Consider the following 23,663-nt stretch of genomic DNA (forward strand, 5'->3'; position numbering starts at 1 on the left):
ACATAAAGAAATGAGTTTCTTTTATTTCATATTAAATATTTACTAAAGTTGGTTTGAAACGTCTGTGCTCAAAACTGTTAACAATATTATGTCTTAAAGCTGCACTCTAACAGATTGACCGTTTTGAAATTATTTTTTTTTACTTAGAATGAGCCAAAATTTTCGTAAATATCTGGAAACAAGTGATACAAGACTGCTGACAAAAGACCAGATCGCAGTGTTGTTTTTTTCATATAAAAATAAATACGTTCGAAAACTGATGTTTTATACGTTAGTTACGCTTTAATCAAAATGGAGTTTTCGGCAGTTTTCTCAATTATAGTGATATTTTCTATTACATGACTGAATTGAAGGCTTTAATACCAAATTAGCTGATTCCGAGACAACACACTAAGAAAGGTCAAAACTGTCAATTTGTTGGAGAACAGCTTAAATCAGGTCCAATCTTCGGCGAGCACATTTCACGTTTCTTTGCATGTATACACAAGTGGTTGATACTTGAGAAAATCAACGAAGTTTATAATTGAGTTCTGATCAATTGAGGCAGTCCCTAAATCACGAAACAGTAGATCTTAACAAAAATAGTGTTTATAAATCTCAATTATGTAAATTGTTAATGTGCAAGTAGATGATCATGTAAAATTATGTTCGTTTTTCTTGTCATATTTTATATCATACTGTAGTGTACTTATTCACATTAACAGTTTTATTTATGATACACAATGGTTAAGTTATAAAATACATTCATGACTTCTCGTGATATTTTAACCTGTAATTAACTGATGATCTATTTATTATTCGTATGTTTTTTTCTTAAAGAAGGCAGTGCAAGGGAGTTAACGACCGTTTGGTATTGTTATCAAAAGCAAGAGTTGCCTCTATTGAACTTTCAGGATGACGTCATAACATGTAGTGACGTCAAAGCAGTTTTGTTTTACGCACGAGGACGATGGCAAGGTTGTGGATTATAGCGTGTTTTGCAGTATTTTACATGCTGAGCTGCTCTCCTTCCTGTGTTGATGGCAGAAGACCGACACGTAAGATTGTGTTTGATACATAACTGTATAGACATAAGTAGGAGTACTAGGACGGACTGAAGTTTAACGTACATACACTTCTGACTGACACTGACATTTGCAACAGACACAGGTCAAGATCCTGACATGATATTTTTTGTTCTTGAAACTTTGTAACTTAATGTGAGTTCCTATTTTTCCTGTGTTTATAAAAAAAACATTTTTTATTAAAAACGAAATTGTAAATCTTACTTTAAAAAATATTTTTGTCAAGTTTGTTTGGCCTTACTCACTGTAGCTACTTATGAACCTATGCGTCCACAGTTGGCGGCTTAGATGCTTGATATCTGGTTTCTGTGGTTCTTATGCACCAGTCAATTTTAACCACGCCCGCCCCCCCCCCCCCCAAGGTGCGGGGAATAGCGGATACTTTGATTTTCGGTCCAGCCAATCGCAGGTAAATATCCCCGCCCTGTGGCTGTGGCTGTGGGGACAAACTGCTGGTAAAATCCCCGCCAAATGCCCACCGCAACCCCAGGACATCCTAGGTAAGGCCCATTCCCCACCATTTTCGGCGCGAAAACAAAACCACCGCATTCAATCGGCACTGCGGGGCCACCTTGAAGGTAAGACACGGCCTATTTCCCGCGGTATACCCCCGGACCTGGGGGCCGTGGTTACAATTGACTGGACTGACTGGTGCATTACAGGTCCGTGGTTACAATTGACTGGTGCATTACTGCTTCTACAGTAGTCAAGATTACTCATCCCTTCATTTTACATTTTATTAAGAGTCTTAGTCGTAACAAACTCAAAAATGTACCAGGTACGTTACCTTAACTTAAATACCGACCAAAATTATTTTTTTACAAATTCATAGCCAAATAATGAAAATATCATGTGAAACTTAGAGTGTGCGCGATTCAGATTTCCTGGAAAATGTCGGGATTTGTGCGCCAGGAAATTAACTCAGCTTTGCCAAAGACATTTCACCGGAAAACAACAACAATATCATTGTATTAATGAATAAACATAAAAAGAACAATACTGTATTAGAAGAACCAGTACCGACAATTGTAATATTGCCACCGGAGCGATTCTCTGACCAATCAGAGTGACTCGGAAGCGATCGGATAAACTATCGATAATTACCGAATATTTTCGTCAGTCATAATGCGATACCAACGTTATTTGTATCACCCAATGCAAATGAATAATTTCGCTGTAAACCGTAAAACGTTCCTTTCCATTCAAATGTAAAGGTCACAGAATGATAACTTCTATCTTTATGATCATGAAGAACACAAATTGCAACAAGCACGTCGGTCTTTCTGCATTAGCCCGATGCAATTCTTTCAAGTGTTTACATGTCGGGCTTCGTACACTGACTGCATTAAGATAATTTCACTTCTTTAATGACACTGGGCACTGGAACCGCCTCTGTACTGTAGACATCATGTTGACATGTGTAATATTATAATTAGAATATCAATGTTTTCGTTGTTATTAGTAGCCTTATACTATCAGCTATATGCCTTTTCTTTCTACTGAATATTTTATTTATCAAATATAATACGAGAACATTGCAATTTTCAGTGTCTAACTGTAAACACCAATAAAGTTATGATTAATCATCTCGTTGGTCACTGTGATAGCAAAAGCAGCATTACAATGATAGAATGTTAGTGATTTATTTTTAAAAAGTGTCTTAGTTATATACGTTTTATGTTTTATATACTAATATTATAGTCACTAGTATTTAAAACATAAAACTATTAGTGACTGAGTATCGTGATCTGTTCTGTACTGTACACTCTGCTTTTGCTGATGTGTTTTGTTTTTGTTGTTTCTAAAAAATAGTAAATTTATGAGAAACATAGAGCCAAGGGCTTTCGTTCGAATTTCGACTTAACCAAAATATTGAGAGAAATATCGCAGACAACAAGGATTATTTTATTTATTTTTTTATATAAAAGCGGCGAACTGGATGTGCGACGAGGACACTGTATGTGTAGCACATTCCACGTGTCAACACACACACTGGTTTGACAACTCGTACTGTATATGTGACGACGGCTATTTGGCGAAGTATGGCATGTGTATCCGCAGGGGAGGTAAGTTTAGCGAGAGTAATGTGGAGGGTTTTACATATACATCACAAGAGAATGTGTGTGCTGCGAAGGCGCTTTTTTCAGTGTTGGATCTGTATTAGAACTTGAAAAGGGAGGATAAATGTAGCCTGAGCTATGTTTAAAAGGTTGATATCATAAAGGGTAGTAAAGGTTGGGATCGGTAGGAGAAAGGGTCAGGTTAGTGTGGCGAAAATTATGTTTAAAAGTTCGGTACCAGTTAGACAAAGGGAAGTAAGTAAGGGAAAGGGAGGTAAGTGTAGCCAGGGCTATGTTTAAAGCTGCACTCTCACAGATTGAACGTTTTGACAACTTTTTTTTTATTTTTTGTCTTCGAACGAGCCAGTTTTTTTTAGAAAATACATGGAAACCAGTTATATAAGACTCCTGAAAAAAAAATTAGATCGCAGATTTTTATATTCAAGTTCAAAAATTTATGTTTTATGCATTTTTCTTAAACCGCTAGTAACGGTTAGAAGGGATTTAAGTGTATAGAGGGTTTGGAATCAGTAAGAGAAAGGGAGGTGAGTGTAGCGAGGCTTTGGAATCAGTAAGAGAAGGGAGGTAAGTGTAGCGAGGGCTTGGAATCAGTAAGAGAAGGGAGGTAAGTGTAGCGAGGGCTTGGAATCAGTAAGAGAAAGGGAGGTCAGTGTAGCGAGGGTTTGGAATCAGTAAGAGAAAGGGAGGTCAGTGTAGCGAGGGTTTGGAATCAGTAAGAGAAAGGGAGGTCAGTGTAGCGAGGGTTTGGAATCAGTAAGAGAAAGGGAGGTCAGTGTAGCGAGGGTTTGGAATCAGTAAGAGAAAGGGAGGTCAGTGTAGCGAGGGTTTGGAATCAGTAAGAGAAAGGGAGGTGAGTGTAGCGAGGCTTTGGAATCAGTAAGAGAAAGGGAGTACAGTGTAGCGAGGCTTTGGAATCAGTAAGAGAAAGGGAGTACAGTGTAGCGAGGGTTTGGAATCAGTAAGAGAAGGGAGGTCAGTGTAGCGAGGGTTTGGAATCAGTAAGAGAAGGGAGGTAAGTGTAGCGAGGGTTTGGAATCAGTAAGAGAAAGGGAGGTCAGTGTAGCGAGGGTTTGGAATCAGTAAGAGAAAGGGAGGTAAGTGTAGCGACGGTTTAACATCAGTAAGAGAAAGGGAGGTCAGTGTTGCGAGGGTTTGGAATCAGTAACAGAAGGGATTTAAGTGTAGAGATGGCTATGGTTAAACGGTTCGAATCAGTATAAGAAACGCAGCTAAGTATAGCGAGGGCTATCATGTCTTAATACTTTTGGATTCAGTATAATGAAAGGAGGTAAGTGTGGCGAGGGCTATGTTTAAAAGTTTGGAAGCAGAAAGAGAAAGGGGGGTAAGTCTAGAGGGGGTTTGGAATCAGTAAGGGAAGGGAAGGTAAGTGTTTCCAAAGCTATGTTTAAAATTTTGTTGTCAGTTAGAGAAGGTGAGGTTAGTGTTGCGAAGTTTTTGAATTAGTAAGAGAAAGGTACGTAAGTGTAGCGAGGCTTTGGAATCAGTATGATGGAAAGCGAACCTTCCAAATTTGGAAGAAGAGTATAAGTTTTTTCCGAGGCCGAGAGTTTCTATCTTACACGAGCGGCTATCCTTTTTCTCCCACCTCAGTTTAACAAAATAAAGTTAAAATGTATTTTTTCCCTGGAACTCTTTTATGCGTTGTAAAATAGTTTGCGTACAGATATGTGATATGTGTGGTTGTCATGGATATGCGCGCAGTGATTCCGGTTATGTAAATAGTCAAGTCGTTCTTTAAATAGTTCTGAAGATAGTTCTGAAGAGAGTGTTTTATATTGTGTATGTTGAATGCGCATGCTTACATATTCCCGCCATTTGTTGAGGCCCAAGATCAGTTGAATAGAATACGTTAAGCAGTTAGCACGCGTTGTGTTAAAACTCTCCCACGCTAGTGGAATTTACATTACAGACTCACAAAAGAAACAGAGAGTGCAGCAGTATTTCTTCATTGGAGCGTGAAAACTTTTTATGGTGCCATTTGAAGCGAGAAGTAATTAATTAGGATTTTAAATATTGCCAAACGACGGTCTTGAACATGGGAGGTAATTGTGAGATGACGTCAATAAAATAGGAGTTCCATACGGGTACTTAACTGTACTTGTTTTATCTTTGCCCGACGGCAAGATAAGATTTTCGGGCATGGCCAAATTTTTGGATCAACATATCTGACGTGGGAGAAATTGTTGAATTAAAGTTTTTTTTTAATAACCAAATAACAGACAGACATTTTGGACGTTTCCTACTGTCAGAGTATTCTAAAAACATGTAGGTTAATTTATCAAAATATATTTCAGCAACTATATTCATTATGAAGATCATGCAGATAGTATTTGTAAAGTTCATTCTTGCAAATGCATATCTGAGCTCTTGTCATTGACTGAGCTGTAGGTCAAACACGTATTTAGACGATATAACTTATCGTTTTACTGTTTTTCACAGCATCCATCGATAACCTCGAAAGCGGGGCGGGGTCATTACAAGTAGGACTGTGGTCTGTCTTCACCTGCATCGCTCTAGGATTTATGCGTGGAGTGAAGTCATGTGGACGTACAGGTGAGGTGTCAATTTATTTCTTAAAAAATCAAAAACACTTATTTTAGTTATTTATTAAAGGCAAAAGAACTTAGAACGAAGAAATAACACTGCACCTTTTACCCAAGCCAATGGATTGAACCTATACACAGACAGCGCTAAGGACGGGTTTTGTAAAATTTAAATCACCATGGGTGTATGTAGTAACTGTTTGGACCATATCGTCGGGCTTACCGTTCATAAGTACTCTGTGTATATTAAAACAGCATTGCTACTTATCCATACACAACTTATTGCATGGTACTCCTGGCCACAGTTCTGACTGGTATAAGAATTCTTTAATACACGCATACAAAGAAACAACTTTTCCGCCACCTATTATAAATAGATACAAATATTTTAATAGCTCTGCTTAAAAGCCTTATCTTTACCACGGGCATTCAACTCATCTTAAGAACCCGTAAAAAAGTAAAAAAAATATGATTTTTTATCATATTTTGTTTCACTTTAACTAAAGCCGGAAAAAAAGGGTTCCTTCTACAAAGGCCGCTCGTAAAATGTAAAATAAGTCCATCATAATCCTCGCGCCTATCTTACGCTCTCGACCAGCCATTGTAGATACTTATAGTCTATCATGGTACAATAAGCAATGTTGTTGATCGTCGTCTTTCAATTAAAAATGTTAGTTCCTTGTACAGTGTGTGTGTGTGTGTGTGCGTGTGCGTGCGTGCGTACGTGCGTGCGTGCGTGTGTGTGTGTATCACGTGATAAATTACGTCATAAATAATATGTCGGAAGGCAACATTTTGCTTACAATGATGACTGTTAATACTATGTACGCCTAGCTGGAGCACTGCTTTCTTAACTTGGTTAATGTGGAGTAATTTTGTCTCAGGTTATCGGTCGGGATTGGGCATCTTCCTGATATGTCTCGTGATTGCCGCTACTTGCTTTACGGGAACGTCGGCCAAGGTCATCTGTGAGTACTCGAAAGTTACTATTCTCGGAAGCAATTGTCTCCCGTGAAGTCAGGGGAAGTTAGTTTGTCAGTTTTCGGTGGGGTGGGGCAGGGGCTTAGTATTATGAAGTTTTGTGTTACCATAAAACACTTTGTAACAACTTCATTTGTTGATATCATGTAATTGGATAATCATTTTGATATAAGACTTATAAATTCATTATCCAAAGAAAAAAATATCATAAACTACGAGAATAGTTGAATTATAGTAGCTTTTGACCGGACAACAGTCATTATCATGTGATATTTAAGGATTGATCGCATTGTTTCTTGCCTTCATTCTGTATGAACGCAGTGGGGCACACGAGCAAATTCCATGAAGCGCGCAAGAAAAAATCCGATCAACACATATAAAAAATATATATTTAAGTTTTTTTATTCACTATGATTTAAAATTAGCATTATCATCTGCAATTGAGTAATTGTTCTTAAAGAAATGTATCCGATATAATTCGTTTAAATAAACAATGACCATATAACTCTATGCGTGTTAAACCATGTTTTATCTGTTCAAAAGATTAGGCAAAAGTAAATATTTGAAATCGAAGCCAGTTTTGTCATCAAAACCGTAACATGCTTGTATTTTTTACAAACTATTCTGAATTGTGCAACAGTTGTACGGCAGTTTGTCCTGATTCCTAAACGACGGAAATTAATGTATTTTACGAGATACCTCTTACCTCCTGAAGGTCTATTTGTTCTATTTATTGTCATTTTAGACGCAAACCACGAATGTCTCGGCGACGACACATGCATAGAACACGCGGTGTGTGCCGATAATCTGTTCTGTACTTGTATCGAGGGCTACGAGGCCGTGTTCGACCTCTGTCTCAAAAAGGGAGGTAAGTTACCTAAGTGCTTCTTCCACCATTTGGGAAATGGGTCCATTCTGATTGTGAAAAACAATGCTAAGTTTAATCTTATTCAGTGACTTCTTTCGGAATTATTTTCACCATCTGTTGTTTCCAAATTGGGATTTTTATATGACTTTAGAAAAATACGAAGTCATGATGAATTAGCAAATATATTACCAGATATCCATGTTTTTACTTTTTTATGCATACTTTATGCTGTAAAAGAGCTAGTCTTATCAAGATTTAACTTATAATTTATCTCATTCATTCACAGAATCTGTATTTCATAAAATATTATAATTTGGGGGAAAAAAATGTACACTTATTTGCAAGGAGAAACTGCCTCAGTTAAGTGCACTTAAAAACACTTATATATTTTACAACGATTATGAAACAAGTTAGTAAACATTATGGCATCTTCCAAAAAAAAGTGCACCATTGTCCGTCAAAATAAGAAATGTTCTGTATCTTCGATAAGAACATGATTTGTATTGACTGAGATTTTTATACATATAATATTATGGCATGTGTATCACAAAAAAACTGAATTGAAGCAAATGTATTGTTTCTAATGTTGTTTTTTTACAAAAATAAAATCTGAAAATGACCAAAAATTGACGGACACAACTCCCGAAAAAAACGATGGTATTATTAAATGTTGTTTATTTTTAAAATTAAGTAACTTTGTTGATTCCATTTATGTTTATTTCTGTCATCTATATGATGAATATTGATTTGTTATATTTGCATCATGGTTTTTATCCGTGCTAGATCGATTTTTTTGTCATTTTATTGTATTCCTTAAAAAAAATTGTTCCGTCAACATAGATGACGTTCGTGCTTCACCAAAAAAAATATCCTTCCCGCGTAAATAATCACATAGCTTCTGTAAGAACTGTGCACACAATTCAGTATAATGATGTTTGTGGATATTAATACATTTAAAATATATAACAATCATATTTAAATGTGTTTATTGCATGCAATTAATAATGTCAGCGTCAGTTCTGTCAAAATCTATTCATGACGATCGCTCCGGGGCATTGTTAATGCGGCAGTTATTACCCCTTCCCTGTTGAAAGCTTGACATAGGTGGCGCCTTCACTACATCCGGGTTATTTCGTTTTTCCAAATCAATGGCGGCGTGTTTGTTTACAATGTGATGCTGAGCGGTAAATGCGGTAAGTTTACTGTCTGTCAACATTATTTTACGATCGAAACAAGTGACGATAGCCACATCCTGTTTTCCATTGGTGTTTTTTGTCGGGGTTTGTATTATTTAGAGCCAATATTTACAATTTTTATAACATTTATGTGACTTGGATTCAAAACAAGAAGTAAATGTCCATTATACATGCTGCGGTGTTGAATTTGAGGTTCGATCGTCATATTTTGACCGACAGACACGATGTTGATCGTCATTTTTGACAGACAAACTGTTGTGATGGTCATCTATTGACGGAGTAGTTATAGCGAACGTCACATTTTGACGGACCAAATCTGTGTTTATCGTCATTCTGGACAGACTGACTTTTGCGACGGTCATGTTTTGACGGACTATCTTTTATTTAACAATTCATACGTCAATTTTGGACGGACATATTTTGGCAATCGTCATATCTGGACAGACAATTGGAGTAAGCCACAAGTAAAAGAGATTTCAGAAATAAAATGATATATTTGTTGTATAAGACCACTTTCCATGTTTAAATCAACATTAAACTTTCGAAATATATATGGTATTTTCTTTTTGCCCAAGTGTGTATATGTTCAGTAACCGGATAGTACCAATATTCGGATATATCAGTGTATAGTATGTTTTTGCTATCTTTTTAAGGGTTGATCACTTTTCTTTTGTTGTATTGATCAGCTAATAAGTGAATTGCTTTATTTTATTCAGTTACTGATAAATCCTGTCTAATATAATAGTTATCAGTTCTGAACAAGTAATATGAAGAAAATTTATTAAAAAAGTGTATTTTGTGAATTTCTGAATTTTCAGTCAAATGAGGGCTGTTCCTGAAATATTCTATTGTGATCAACCCTTTAAAAGCTTATGCATAGATGGAAATAGTCCATTTATAAAGGCTATCGGCACGACGGTCGGGCGGAATATTTTCTTTATCCGCACGACGGTCGTGCCGATAATATTCCTTATCCGCACGACCGTCGTGCCGATATAGAATAATATGGGCACGACCGTTGTGTCAACATATATTATTATCGGCACACCCGTTGTTTCAACATATAAATTGTCGACACGACCTTCGTACAATTTAAGTATTGTTTATATTCATACATATAAGGCTTCCTACATGAGTGCACACGTATATCATTGTTGCATTATAGAACCTAAATTTTCAATTTTCCATGTAATAATGTGTCAGCTAGGTTACAAAAGGAACAACATTTTATCAATATTTTAAACTTACGCTTAATTCTATGACGTCATTACTTGTACTCATATGGTCACAATGATGCATATGTCATGACGCTGTTTCTATGATGATAACGTAATATTCCCCTTTTCCCCCGATGAGCCATTGTGCGAAATGCATCTTTAGGGATAATTAAATTATTTTTTAAAAAAAACGGAGTGTGTGTGCGTGCACATCTATATATGATTAGCTCAGTTAGAACGTGTGACAGAATATTAAACACACCATCTATGATAATTTTTTTGTATTTCCAGAATAAATTATGGAAAAGGGGCAATCCAGAAGTGCTGTATATCGGCAACATCTGAAGGCAACTGATCCAGCATTATATGAAGACTACTTGATTAAACAGAGAGAACAATCTAAAGCAAACAGAATAAATTTGAAGAAAGAACTTGTGAAAAGAGATGTAAGTGAAGAAGTAAAGGCTAAGAAAGAAAGGCAACTCATGTTACAAAGAGAAAGACAAAGGCGCTATATGGAAAAGAAAAAACAAGAAGGCATAGATATTGATAATCCACTTAAGAAACAGAAAGTGAACAAAAATCAAGTTACAAGAAACCTTATTAAAACAAAAAGAGACTATAATCGGGAAATGAAACGTAAAAGCAGAGCTAATTTGTCAACCCAGAAGAAAGCATGGATAAGAAAAAAAGACAGGGAACGTAAGGCTATGAAAAGACAAAGTTTGAAGAAAGTTGTGTCTCCACAAGTTGAAGTTGCAGAAAGCAGTGGATTTTCCTCCAAAAAGACTTGTTGGAATGTAACGAGCAATGCTCGGGCAACCCTGCCATCAACTCCAAAAAAATTTGCCATAGTCATTGACAATTTAATTAAGAGAACGACACCCCGAAAAAGGAAAGCTTTGGAAGAAAGTGGCGTGATACAAGCTAAAAGATCAAGATGTGTCAGTTTGGATTTTTCTACAGTGACAAGACTAAAGTCATCTAAGACTGGAAAATCGGCCTTGAAAACAATAGGTAAGAGTCTTGTGAAGTCAAGCATCCGCATACTTGCCAACCAGCTACAACTAAATAGACGCACGCTTTCAAAGAAGAAAAGTGTCGTACGCAGGTACAAAGTAGACAGAAAATCGATTCAGCAATTTTATAAGCGGGAAGACATATCAAGGGTGCTTCCACAGAGAAGATACACAACTAAGGAGGGACCAGGGCATGCGTTACAAGTGTCCATACAAGCAGCTCACTCCAAATATAATGCTGAATACCCATCAAAGCGAGTAAGCTTAGGTACATTTGCAGGCATGAGACCAAAAAATATACGCAAAATGGCAGCGTGTCATCGTGAATTCTGCTGTTGCAGCTACTGTATCAATGTTAGGTACAAACTTTTATCTCTCAGCAGGGTTGTATTGGACAAAAGCAAAAAGAAGGTGAATGAAGAAGATATCTTAGGAATTCTTCTTTGCCCGAAACCAGACTATGAAAGATTCTACAAGCCAGAATGCATTAATGGAACTTGCAAAAAATGTTCTGATAACTATCTTGACACAATCAATCAGTTTTATAGTGATGTCCCTGAAGATAAGGAAATTTACTGGGGTAGATGGGAAAATAAAACAAGCAAAGATGGAAGAGTGAAGAAAGCGCTGGTTACCAAAAAAGGAAAGAAGGATGATTTGCTACATGAACTGGTACATTTAGATGTTGAAAAACCAGCACAAGGAACAACTTTCTTCCAGCACTTTCATATAGCAAAATGGCAGACTCAACAGTTTATTAATATAAAAAACAATTTGCCAAATGACTGTGTATTGCAGGTGTTGGATTTTGCTAAAAATCGAGAAGTTAAACATCAGGATGAAATTAAGTCTGCTTATTTCACTGCTGAACATATCACGATACACCCTATAGTGAGCTACTACCGAGGAGAAAATGGCACAGTTCGAGAAACCTCTATCATCATCTCAGAGGATAACAACCATGATTACCACGCTGTTAATCATTTCCAGCAATTAGTTGACCAACATCTTGCAACTCAGCTTGGAAAAACGCCTAGAAAAAAAATAGTGTTCAGTGATGGTTGTAGTTCCCAGTACAAATCTAAGGGTCCATTTGCAGACTTAGCACATGCAGATGTAGAAATTAATCGCAATTTTTTCGGCTCAGAGCACGGTAAGGGAGACTGTGACGGAGAAACAGGTGTTTTTAACAGAGCTGTTGACAGGGCGATTATTGGTAGGAAGGTGGTGATAAATGATGCACATGATTTGTTTAATTATGCCAAAAGTACTTTGGAACTGGATGACACCTTTGCAAAAAGAAAATTCTTCTTTGTTGAAAACGGAGACATTTCTAGAGACAGGCTAGAAACAGAAGTGAAAACATTGGTAAATACAAGAAAAATACACCAGGCACTAAACACAAAAACAAAAAATGTCCTAAAGGTCAGAAATCTATCATGCTTCTGCAAGAATTGTGAAGATGGGGATTATTCCAACTGTTTAAATACAGCATACGTTCAAAATTACATTACCAAACATATTGTCCAAGAAAAGCTGTTAAAGCAACACGGTAGACAAAAGAAAGTTAAACTGGAAAATCAAGATAAAGACCAAATTGAGTCAGAAAGTGCACCTCTTCAAGACCAAGTTGAGCATGAAAGGGCACCACTAAAAGACCCAGTTAAGCCAGAAATTGCACCACTGAAAGACCAAGTTGAGCCAGAAAGTGCACCTCTTACAGCGAATGAGCATGTTGAAAGTGTTACCCAACAATTATTGAGACCAAAAACATTCAGAGGTTTGAAAAGCAAAAATATTTTGCTCCAAAGTTTACCACAACCTCCAACAGTATCTCTCATTTCAGCTGGGATGGTAATAGACAAAAATTCATTGAAACTTATCCCTGAAGACATTGTAGATTTGTATCCATCAACAATTTATGGGGATGGGAATTGTTTACCTAGAGTGGCAAGTGTTTTCGCTTATGGACATCAAAAAAACTTTGTAGAAATGAGAGCAAGAATTGTTCTTGAATTGATAAAGAACCAAGATAAATATTTGTTAGATGAATATCTTCAAGATGGCAATCAACCCATGCATATTGCCAAAAGGTATGCCATGTATTCTGACAACTACAATGGGGAAAAGCTAACTGATTGCGCAATTAGAAAATTGTTTGAGAATGAAGTGCTCAACATCAGAAGAGGTGGTGTGTATATGGGCATTTGGCAAATTGCAGCTTTGGCAAATGTACTTTCTCGGCCTGTATATTCTGTATATCCTACACATGGTGGACATACAGTAAGATCAGATCTTAACAGGACCTTCCATCCTTTTAACCCTTCAGCACTTGCACCTGTCTATGTGATGTGGACAAACTTAAATGGGGACCATCTTCATGCAATAAACTGGCATCCAAATCACTTTGTCGCCCTGCTCCCGACTTTTGTTGGTGAATCTGAAGGACTCATGGAATCTAATGTTGCAGACAACAGTGTATTAGGCATCATTGAAGACTTTAATGAAGTTGACGATGACTGGACAGCTGATGAAGTACTAGATAACAGTTTCATTGGTCATTTGCTTGACGATCTGGACCATGATGAGATACTTAGTGATGGAAATGATTTACCCAGTTTGGTTAGTTTTTTTTACCAGGCATGTTTCAAAAGCTCGTTTAGAGTTTTAAGTTGTCTGACCTTTTACAAATTTTGTTTGTCTTTGAGCAAGAAAATTTACTTGCATCAATTAGTACTGGTTTAACCCAGAAAGCAAAGAGCGATTTAAGTGTTTGGCTTCAATTACAATTGAAGTTAAATGTAACAGGTTCAAAGTTATACAGCGGTGGTTTGTTGCATTTCAAAGTTTGAATATGTTTAAATGTACATATATATTCTGTCTAAAGGCGTCAAAAAATAACTCATATTTTTTCTAAATACAATGTACAGCATTAACCCTATGCCTGCAGTATATATCATATGGACATTGAATTATAAATAAGATATATCTGTCAGTATTGTATGTATACATTTAGAAAAATTGGATTGAAAAAGTAACAACAATGGTTTGTGTAACTGACAGTTTATTTTGAAATTATAGCTAGCTGAGACTAACAATATTTTGGATGGACAAATGCAGTCACCCAGTGTGGAGACAGAACAGAGACCATCCATTGACGAGATAGAACAGCAGTCACCCAGTGTAGAGGCAGAACAGCAGCCACCCAGTGTCCAGCTCACCAAACTTCCATCCAGGTATATACATGTATATATTTACTTATACTTAAGGGACCACGATTTTACACAGTAAGTTCTGAATGCAACAGTAACAAATTAGTATTGATACCTACTAGACTCATTTCAATGCCCCTTCTTTCTGTGAATATTGAATCTCATTAAATCCAGAGGCAGAGCTGAATATAAATCTATTACTTGAATATTTTTATTAGCTAAGACCTTGATAGAATCAAGGTAACATATTTGTATATCATAAGTTTTAGATGGTATATAAAGGACCGTACTCCTTACAAATTTCAGTGAAGAGTCTATGCAGCAGTCATTTATTGTCGAGACAGAACAGAGACCATCCAGTGACGAGGCAGAACAGCAGCCATTCAGTGTAGAGGCAGAACAGCAGCCACCCAGTGTTGTGTTGGCACAGCAGCAACCCAGTGACCAGACCAAACTTCCAGCTAGGTACATATAATTTACTTACACTTTAGGGACCATAGTCTTACGTGCATAATATGTTTGAGTTAACCGTAGCTACATGGTCATTTGGAACAGTAATGTAACTTTAATTTTAAAACTGACTGCAGGTATAACACTGGAGATTACATTTTGATCCAGCATGGCCAATCTTTCATTCCCGCAGTTGTAAGTGTAGAAAATTGTCAATGTTCAGTTACAAATGTTTGCTTGTTTCTGTTACCATATTATTAACTCTTAAAGGTAGCTAGTTTGATTTTATCTAAAATATTTACCCCTGTAATTTCCTAAATTTAATATGGCTCTTTCTTTATAAAAACTTGTTTTTCAAGTCTGAGTGATTAGATCTTGTACAGGCACCCAAATAACTTGTTTAAAACTGGTGATTCTTAACGTGACCCCGTGGGTCAAGTTAGCGATTAAAATTCCGTAAATATTGTTCCAAACATATTTTTTGAAATGTGGAAGACAACCTACTGAACACGTAGTTGAACTTGAGTTGGAACTGCCTGTCTATTTACATTTTTACATTAATACTAGCACTTATCTCGAAATACACAGATACAAACCAAATTGAAGTTTCTATTGTGAATCTACGTTCGGTTTACAGACACTAGTAAAATGTGCATTTTGCTAATAATTTTTGCAAACTTTTTTTGAAAATTGGTTTATATTTGTTATTCTACGTAGAATGTGTATGGATTTAAGCCAGTTTTATAAAATATGACAATTTCCAGTATGAAATCAAACTAGCTACCTTTTAACAGTTACAAGTGTTTGCTTGTTACTGTAACAAGTTAGTATATTATTATTGTTAGTGTTACAAGATATTATTTCAAATGAGTTATAATATATACAGGTGTGTTTATATTGTTTGAATATAAGTATTGATCACTTGCAGGAAACACAACATAGAAGCAAATAAACACGTGAAATGTGTATACATATAAAATAAATGAGCAATTTGACTTTTTGTTTACTTGTTCTTGAGATCTGTTTTTTCCATGATTATTTAACTTTTAAAAGTTTATCAGCAGTTTTTCTGTTAAAAATAGAATAAATAGAGGATAATTGTTGGTTTTGGTGTAATATCGCGTTATAATTTCGAGTGGGCACCAAAAGTGATATTTGCACAGGTGGTGCAGCCACAAGTGAAAATAACTACTTTTGGTGTTCACAAGTGAAATTATCTTGATATTACATCAATATTAACAAATTTTCTGTTCAAGTATCAAGCTCTACGTCTGTTGGGTTTATTTCAATAAAATATCAAAAAATCGCGGGAAACGTCATCAGAAAGCACCACAAACATGATATCATTATTACGACATCATCATACTTTTTCTGACATTCAGTAACTATGCTCGGTATACTTTTTGGCGTTAATGTGGGTAACAGAGTTTGACCATTTTTACCGAGTGGACAGTGAATTTATCAGGATGTAATCCACCATTATATTTTGATAAACCACCGAAAAACATAAAATAAACTTCTGTATCATATACATGTATATAAACAATACTGATTTTTAAAATATGTTTAGGTGGACAATTGGCCATGGGTTCGTTTTTTCACAAAGGCGAGGAAGAATGGTTTTTGGGCTCTGGATGACAAGCTACAGCACACAGTCATTGCAACTGATGTAGTTGATCTCAAACTTCCTCCACCAGACATAAAAATGTGTGGGACAAGAGTGCTGTATCAATTCCCAGGTACAGTAATATTTAATATAACAGGTCCTTTGCATACATTGTAGTATGGTATTACCATTTGATAAGTTAACCCAAATTTCAATAGTAAGATAAAAAAAATTATACTGTAACACTTGGGACATGCGGTAACAATCAAAGATATATATATATATATATATATATATATATATATATATATATATATACACATATACAATGAATAGCAAACATGTAGATAGATATATGTGTTTGTCGTTATTATCTTTCTATTATCTTTTTCAGAGTTCATCAAGAAGAAACTGAATCACCTGTAATGTGTCCCAGGCTGAAGCTGCACTTGATTTTGTTGGCTCTATTTCTTCAGTAATTTGGCATTAAAGTATTGTTCAGAAATCACGTGTGTTTTTTTTGTATAATAACAATGAGCAAATCAAATGAGATTTAATTGAGAAAGCAAATTTGTAGCAGGATAATATAGATCTGCAAGCACAAAGGTCTAGTTGACAACTATATGATGTGATTAGGGAAAGGTTCTAGGTTACACATAATGGAAAAAGTGTGCTGCATGAATTGTACATTGCATCTTTTGCTTCTCACTTGAACCCCCAGGTCCACTTAGCACTATGGTTGCCTGGTTAATGACTAATATGGCTAATGTGCAAAACCACCACCCTTCTAGCTATGTTACAAGCAAGTGAGCATGCTACAGAGAGGTGTTAACAGTCAGAGCTACAGATAAGGGGGTATTGGGGTATATTACCCAATTATTTTGTTTAAACCCCAATTAATTTTGACGAGAGGGGGTGAAAAAAGTAATTATAATTAAAGTTTAATTAATGAAATAAAACAAAATTGTCAATTTACCCATTTCCAATTTAAATTCATGAAAACCAAATTAAAATGAATATCAAGGGCTGAATTACCCTATAGACTCAAAACATAATCTGTAGCTCTGAATAGTCAAAAGGTACATAAATCAAAGTTTACAACATACTGCTATTTACGATCTAGTAGAAAAAGCTACAACAATAAGCAGTTCAAAGATTTATTTTGAATATAGGATTCTAACACATGATTAGCAGAGGCAACACACAGCAACAGGTATTTGTGGATACTTTGGAGACACCTTGTGTTTTGTGTTACTAAATAAGCAAACCAACATTGATTAATTCAACACTGAGTGAAAAAAGGTATACATGTACAGAAAGATGATTAATGCACACACATATTTTCTCAAATATAAAAAGAACTTATTCTACTTAGCAGTAGTTCTTGCTAAAATGTAGTCTTGTCCTTCCAAAAAAAGCAACTACCTATATTTCATACAAAACAAAATAACAAGCTGTGCTCTTAACTTCAGGTGAACATGGGCCCTAGGATATAACCCCACATGAATTATATATACCGACTAACAGTATACTGTTACATAGCATGCGCTTCTAGACGGTGAGGTTATTACATTAAATGACACATGAACGTACATAACCAACATTTCAGACGCATACATGTGCAATGTAATATACTGTTAACCAGTCAAAATAAACATCACATATATTTTACAATTATATATGCCTACTAGCGACATTCTATCAATCATTATGAATATGACTTAAGACAAAAGTTTGACCCTGGACATACAAATGTATAATACTTACCTTTCAAAAGAAGCAACATATAATTATTCTGTCAAAACATGACATTAGCAACATACTGTTCCGTCAAAAAATGACATTAGCAACATACTGTTCTGTCAATAAATGACATTAGCAACATCTGAAAATGTATGGCATCTTTTTCTGCAAAGACTCTCTGAATATGTTTTTTTATATTCTTTATCCAGTCAATAAGAATAATTTAGGAATCCATGAAATATTATATTATTTTCAGTCCATGCTTGCTTTTTCCCAGTTTTTACTTGTTGCTAATGTCACAATAGTCTGTCAAAACTTCCGTCATATTGTGACATTAGCAACTTCAAATTTAAAAGTTATAAAAAATACATTTTAAATAAAGATTGTGTTTTTTGTAAATTATTTTGCTATTCATATGATCATTTTCCACCAACATGCAAAGAATCAGTAATAAAAAATGACTCTGAATTATTGATATACCATGGGAGTTGTTGGTGCACTTTTTTTTGGAAGATGTCTTATATCAATCACTCTCCGCGTCTCGTTTGCACGATTTTACTCGAGAATGTGGTCTTATGAGGTGGGGGATGCCGGAGTTCCTGAAGAAAACCCACTTGACCGAGTTAGTTTAAACTTTATTTAATTTTACAACGATTGTCCGAGTTGGTGACCACAAACCAAACTAGCATGCGCCTAGGCCGGGAATTGCCTATGTGAGAAGCCAGTGCGTTGACCACTGCGCTAACCGGACAACAATGCCTGAACAATAATGTGTTAAAACAACCAGAAAAGACAATAGAATGAGTACACTAACCATTCAATACAAAAACGTTTTTGGGATCAAATTCCTTAACAACAAGAATTTTATTTTCACAGTAGGAAAAATGCATATGTTTTTACAGCAGCCGGAACCAGTGCTGGCGCGTCATTACACTCAGGGATGCTGTCTGTCTTCACCTGCGTAGCGCTGGGGTTGATGGTTGGAGCTAAACTGAGCAGGCATGCAGGTAATGTCTCTTAATATTGCCATACGTTCAAAAATGCCAAAATCTCAGTTGGAACTTATTATAAAACATCTTCATTATGGAGCGAGCGGATCCATCCCTGTCAGTTTATAAGACAGCACAATATATTCTAACTGACTTTAGAATACAACCTTCATTTTAAGCTAATGAAATTACAGGTAGGCAGTCATTAAGTCCAAGACTAAATCTATAAGAGAATTTCACCTTTTGGGCGTGTTTCAAGGTCCGCCAACTGTCACTAATCCATAGACACTCACTGCGTCAGATTTTGCGTCACCAACGGGGAATCTATGAGTAAATAATGTTTACAGGCAGTGAGGTGACCTGAAGTAAATTCTTAATGATTAAGCAGCGCCCGTTCACTATGTTCACTCCGCCCATTCTTATTCATTAAGAATTTACTTCATGTCATCTAGTTTATTACGATTGCTCAATTTTAACGTGTGTTTTGCAGACGGGGAACTAAAATTTAACATCATGGGCCCGATTGTTCAGATCTTTGCTAAAGTTACAGGGATGTGATTTGTCCGCGGATTCGCGGAATTCCGCGGATCTAATGGCACCAGGGACCCCCCCCCCCCCAAAAAAAAAAAAAATAAAAAATAATAATAAAATAATGATAAATAAATAAATAAATAAATAAATATATTTTTAGCTGATTTAAAAAGTTTATAGAGTGCTTTTGATTGTAAGTTTTGATGTTCCAGTTTGTTTCAAATTTATACTCAGAAGAACTTTCAAAGGAGCTTCTAAAAAACCAGTTTTTCTTATACGGCTGTGTGCTTTTGACCCCAAAAGTACCCCCGAGAACCCATGGCCTAAATGGTTTCAGCCCTCCAGTTGCCAGGTCAATCACGTCCCTGAGTTAACAACGGGATTCACGACATCGTTGTTAACTTTTAAAGATGAACTATTTGGCGATGTGCTCATATATTTAAATAAAACAAGTACAGCTGAAACAGTTGTCTCACCTCTTGTAAGGAATACTGCAGATCATAAGTGTATCTGTGAAACTTACAGAGCAATAGTGACTTGAAAGTTAACAACGATGACGCCTTTGACGTGAACAACGATGACGCCTTTGACGTGAACAACGATGTCGCCTTTGACGTGAACAACGATGACGCCTTTGACGTGAACAACGAAGACGCCTTTGACGTGAACAACGATGACGCCTTTGACGTGAACAACGAAGACGCCTTTGACGTGAACAACGATGACGCCTTTGACGTGAACAACGATGACGCCTTTGACGTGAACAACGATGACGCCTTTGACGTGAACAACGTTGTTTACTTTAACAAAGTTCTGAACAATCGGCCTCATGTCTGTTTAAACGCGGGTCACAAACGTTGGACGCTAATGTCGATAGGCGAGTTCATTACTGAGCTGGAAACGTCAGTTATGTAATATTCAAAACACATATTGTAAACTCTATACTTTATAAGAAGGCGGTGGTCAAAATAAGCAAAAGACCGCAAGCCCTGCACTGGTTAAACGCTTTTCGGGCTCGCTCAAATTCTGGATTTTATATAGCAGGGCTTGTTAAGAATGTTCATGCTAAGCACTTGTGTTGGAACTCGGGCTTGTACACCCAAAGTCTAATTTCGATGACTGAGAATGTCGGGTCGAGCAAAATGAGAAAGCCCTATTCTTAGTCATTAAGCTTTTACAAAATAGGTTTTTAGTAGACGGGTAATAAAATTATGACGTAGAACCAAATTATGACGTCATTGGTGTTAAATCTTTGTACTTATTGAGGGCCAATAGGCGACATCATTTGGTTGAAATGGAGGTTCTTATCTAAAACATGTTTACATTGTGTAGTTTCTGCATTAATGTGAGAACATTTATTTCTTCCAGTCAAGAAATGTGTATGAATGAACATAACAATTGAGTTCATACAAGAGTATTAAACGTTATGACTGTGATGCAAGCTAGTAGCATTGACAAGTTCAGCTATGTTTAAATTTTTTAAGGTGAACTGTTCTATTAATTTGCCTCGTGCTGGCCTGTTCATCTGAAAGTTGATATCATATTCTGTATTTGTTTGTTAGCGTTTCAAATGGAGATTGAATTGTGTTTTCTATTTCAGGGTATAAATTTGCAGACTGACAATGAATACAGCATAACAGTTTAAAAAAAATGGGCATTGGCAAGAAGAAGAAAGCTGAAAATGAAATTTGTTTTGTTGATAACCAAATTAAAGTTTTTAACTCACGTTAAATGTTTGTTTACTGTAAAACGGTAGAAGAATAAAAGTATCGATCATGTGTTTCCGGATCGGATCGAAAATTCCGACCCGAGGGCACGTGCGTAGTCGGAAAAACATGATGGCTATTTTTTCTTGCATATCTAAAATTATCAATTTGTGGAAAAAATGACAAGAAAACGCCATTTCATTCATTTCACCAAAATACGCGTGCGACGTTTTTTTACTGATAATGTACTTTTCATAAACCATAAAATAAAAAAGAAAAAAGATGTGACTCGTTGTTGCGCGTGACTCATCTAACATGGGGGTGTAAGACGGTTTTTCCAGCACTGGTCACAAAGAAAACAACAAATTTTTATAGAGCAGTATGTATTGTTTCCCATCAACCATGACTATGAGTAACATCACCATGGGCGTCGTTGCCGACATCATCACCGTCGCCTACACAACCTTCCTCGGAAACAATCATCTCCCGATTCAACATTACCATCGCGATGATTATCATTACTAATGTCGTCGTCACCGACACTATGACTGTCGCCTACAGAATTGTCGTCGTTACCGACACTTTGACCGTCGCCTACAGAAATGTCGTCGTCAACGACACTATGTCCGTCGCCAACAGAAATGTCGTCGTCACCGACACTATGTCCGTCGCTACAGAAATGTTGCCGTCAACGACACTATGTCCGTCGCCTACAGAAATGTCGTCGTCAACGACACTATGTCCGTCACCAACAGAAATGTCGTCGTCACCGACACTATGTCCGTCGCTACAGAAATGTCGTCGTCACCGACACTATGTCCGTCACCTACAGAACACCACCATCGCGATCATACCAAACTATATCCACCTGAATCATACTTTGCGTTTATGTGGTTAAGTGAGTTGAGACTGAGGCTGAGATCTGGCTTGAGTATTTTTGTGATTTTGGGACCTGGTCGTCAATACGTACTTAAAAGGTGACGGTATTGAGCGTATGGACTGACCATCCCGATCGCCCGACTTAACCCCAATAGAGCAAGCATGGGACATACTCCATAGACCGATTAGTTCGAGACCCTTCCCTCCTCAGACACAGGAAGCTCTGTCACAGGCATTTAATGAGGAGTGGGCACGGGTCCGCCGTCCACAGATTAGGAAGTCGATTCGCAGGTTCCGATCTTAGATGCTCGTGGTGAACACACACGGCATAAACATTTGGTGGTGTATGCTGGTTGCTGGTGAAAGTGTTGTGATTTTTACACACCCATTTTACGTGTAATTAATCAATTGTTAAGATAGATATCGAACGCAGATCTCTTTGATATTTATTTGATGTCATTTTCTATTGCGAACCTTCACAATTGTTTATAAGAGATAATAAATTATCATCCGTTTGATCGATGTCCATAAACAATCTAAAAACAAAGGCTTATTCAGTTTGCGGTCCTTAACTTGTTTTGAGGAGTATTTTTCAAAAGCATTTTTTTAGTCACAGAATATTGCTATGAAATACATATTTTATTACATAAACCTACACGTGTGACTTGACCTTTGAGATGACGGTTGTACTCGCTACACATCTATCCATGTTGAAGTATAATCCTGTGAAGTTTGGTCGAAATTCGAATGAAATTGAGTAGGTCACAGCTTAGACACTATAGTACCGGCCTGATCAACATACTGACGGACGGACAAATATTGGTATGCATCAAAGAAACAATAAAAGTTGCAGTATATTATTTGCGTATAAAGTATGTTTTGTTAACAAAACATTACGACTGTGTCTGCCAACAGATTACATGTACATTCGATTAACAGGTTACATTATTGAAAGTGTTTCCTTTGCTTTCGTATAGACATCAACTCCCATACCTGAACGACTTTTAATAGGCGGAGCTTGTTAGTTCAGTAAATAGGATGTATTACAAAGCTATTAACGTATAATGCACGCTAGATATTGACAACAGTCACCCACTACCCTTATTGTCACCCACTACCCTCATTGTTACCCACTACCCTCATTGTTACCCACTACCCTCATTGTCACCCACTACCCTCATTGTCACCCTCGGGCTGTGTGTGTGTTGTGTGTAGTTCATATTACTTAAAACCACATAGTACTTACTAAAGTAATTATAACAAACGAAAGTGTACTTCTTTTAAAGGTTCCCAAATAAATATAAATGGCGCATATTCTACGTTCTAACATCATAGCTAAATCCGTTTAATTCATGCAACATAAAATGACTAAATCGAACTAATGCGTTCCACAACATAGATGATAAATTAAGGTAAAAGGTTGTTATTTATTGGGAGATCTTTGTGGACATTAGACGTTAAAGCGTAGCACAGCTAGACGAACGATTAATTTTTCATAAGGACCTCCAAATAAGTGATAAAGTATACAATGGTTGAAATCTTTTATATTAACTGCCA

The 23,663-nt window shown here is 36.5% G+C and overlaps 1 protein-coding gene across 1 annotated transcript; it reads left to right on the forward strand.

The window, feature by feature from the left end:
* The first annotated feature begins 937 nt into the window (after positions 1-937).
* On the forward strand, positions 938-22,817 carry LOC128231600 (uncharacterized). The gene is made up of 8 exons (XM_052944623.1): positions 938-1,037; positions 2,993-3,130; positions 5,606-5,719; positions 6,594-6,677; positions 7,436-7,558; positions 18,904-19,008; positions 21,122-21,188; positions 21,579-22,817. The coding sequence occupies exons 1-7, from the start codon at positions 950-952 to the stop codon at positions 21,139-21,141; spliced, it is 672 nt and encodes a 223-aa protein (XP_052800583.1). The 5' UTR covers positions 938-949; the 3' UTR covers positions 21,142-21,188; positions 21,579-22,817.
* Positions 22,818-23,663: the final 846 nt, after the last annotated feature.

Source organism: Mya arenaria, chromosome 4 (genome assembly GCF_026914265.1).
Source record: "Mya arenaria isolate MELC-2E11 chromosome 4, ASM2691426v1".
Lineage (NCBI taxonomy): Eukaryota > Metazoa > Mollusca > Bivalvia > Myida > Myidae > Mya > Mya arenaria.

Bases quoted from the DNA above. Each gene is read 5' to 3' on its own strand.
- LOC128231600 (XM_052944623.1), top strand. From the start codon at position 950: ATGGCAAGGTTGTGGATTATAGCGTGTTTTGCAGTATTTTACATGCTG. The intron at 5,720-6,593 runs GTGAGGTGTCAA...ATTTTGTCTCAG, and splicing joins GAAGTCATGTGGACGTACAG to GTTATCGGTCGGGATTGGGC. The intron at 19,009-21,121 runs GTAATGTCTCTT...TTTCTATTTCAG, and splicing joins TAAACTGAGCAGGCATGCAG to GGTATAAATTTGCAGACTGA.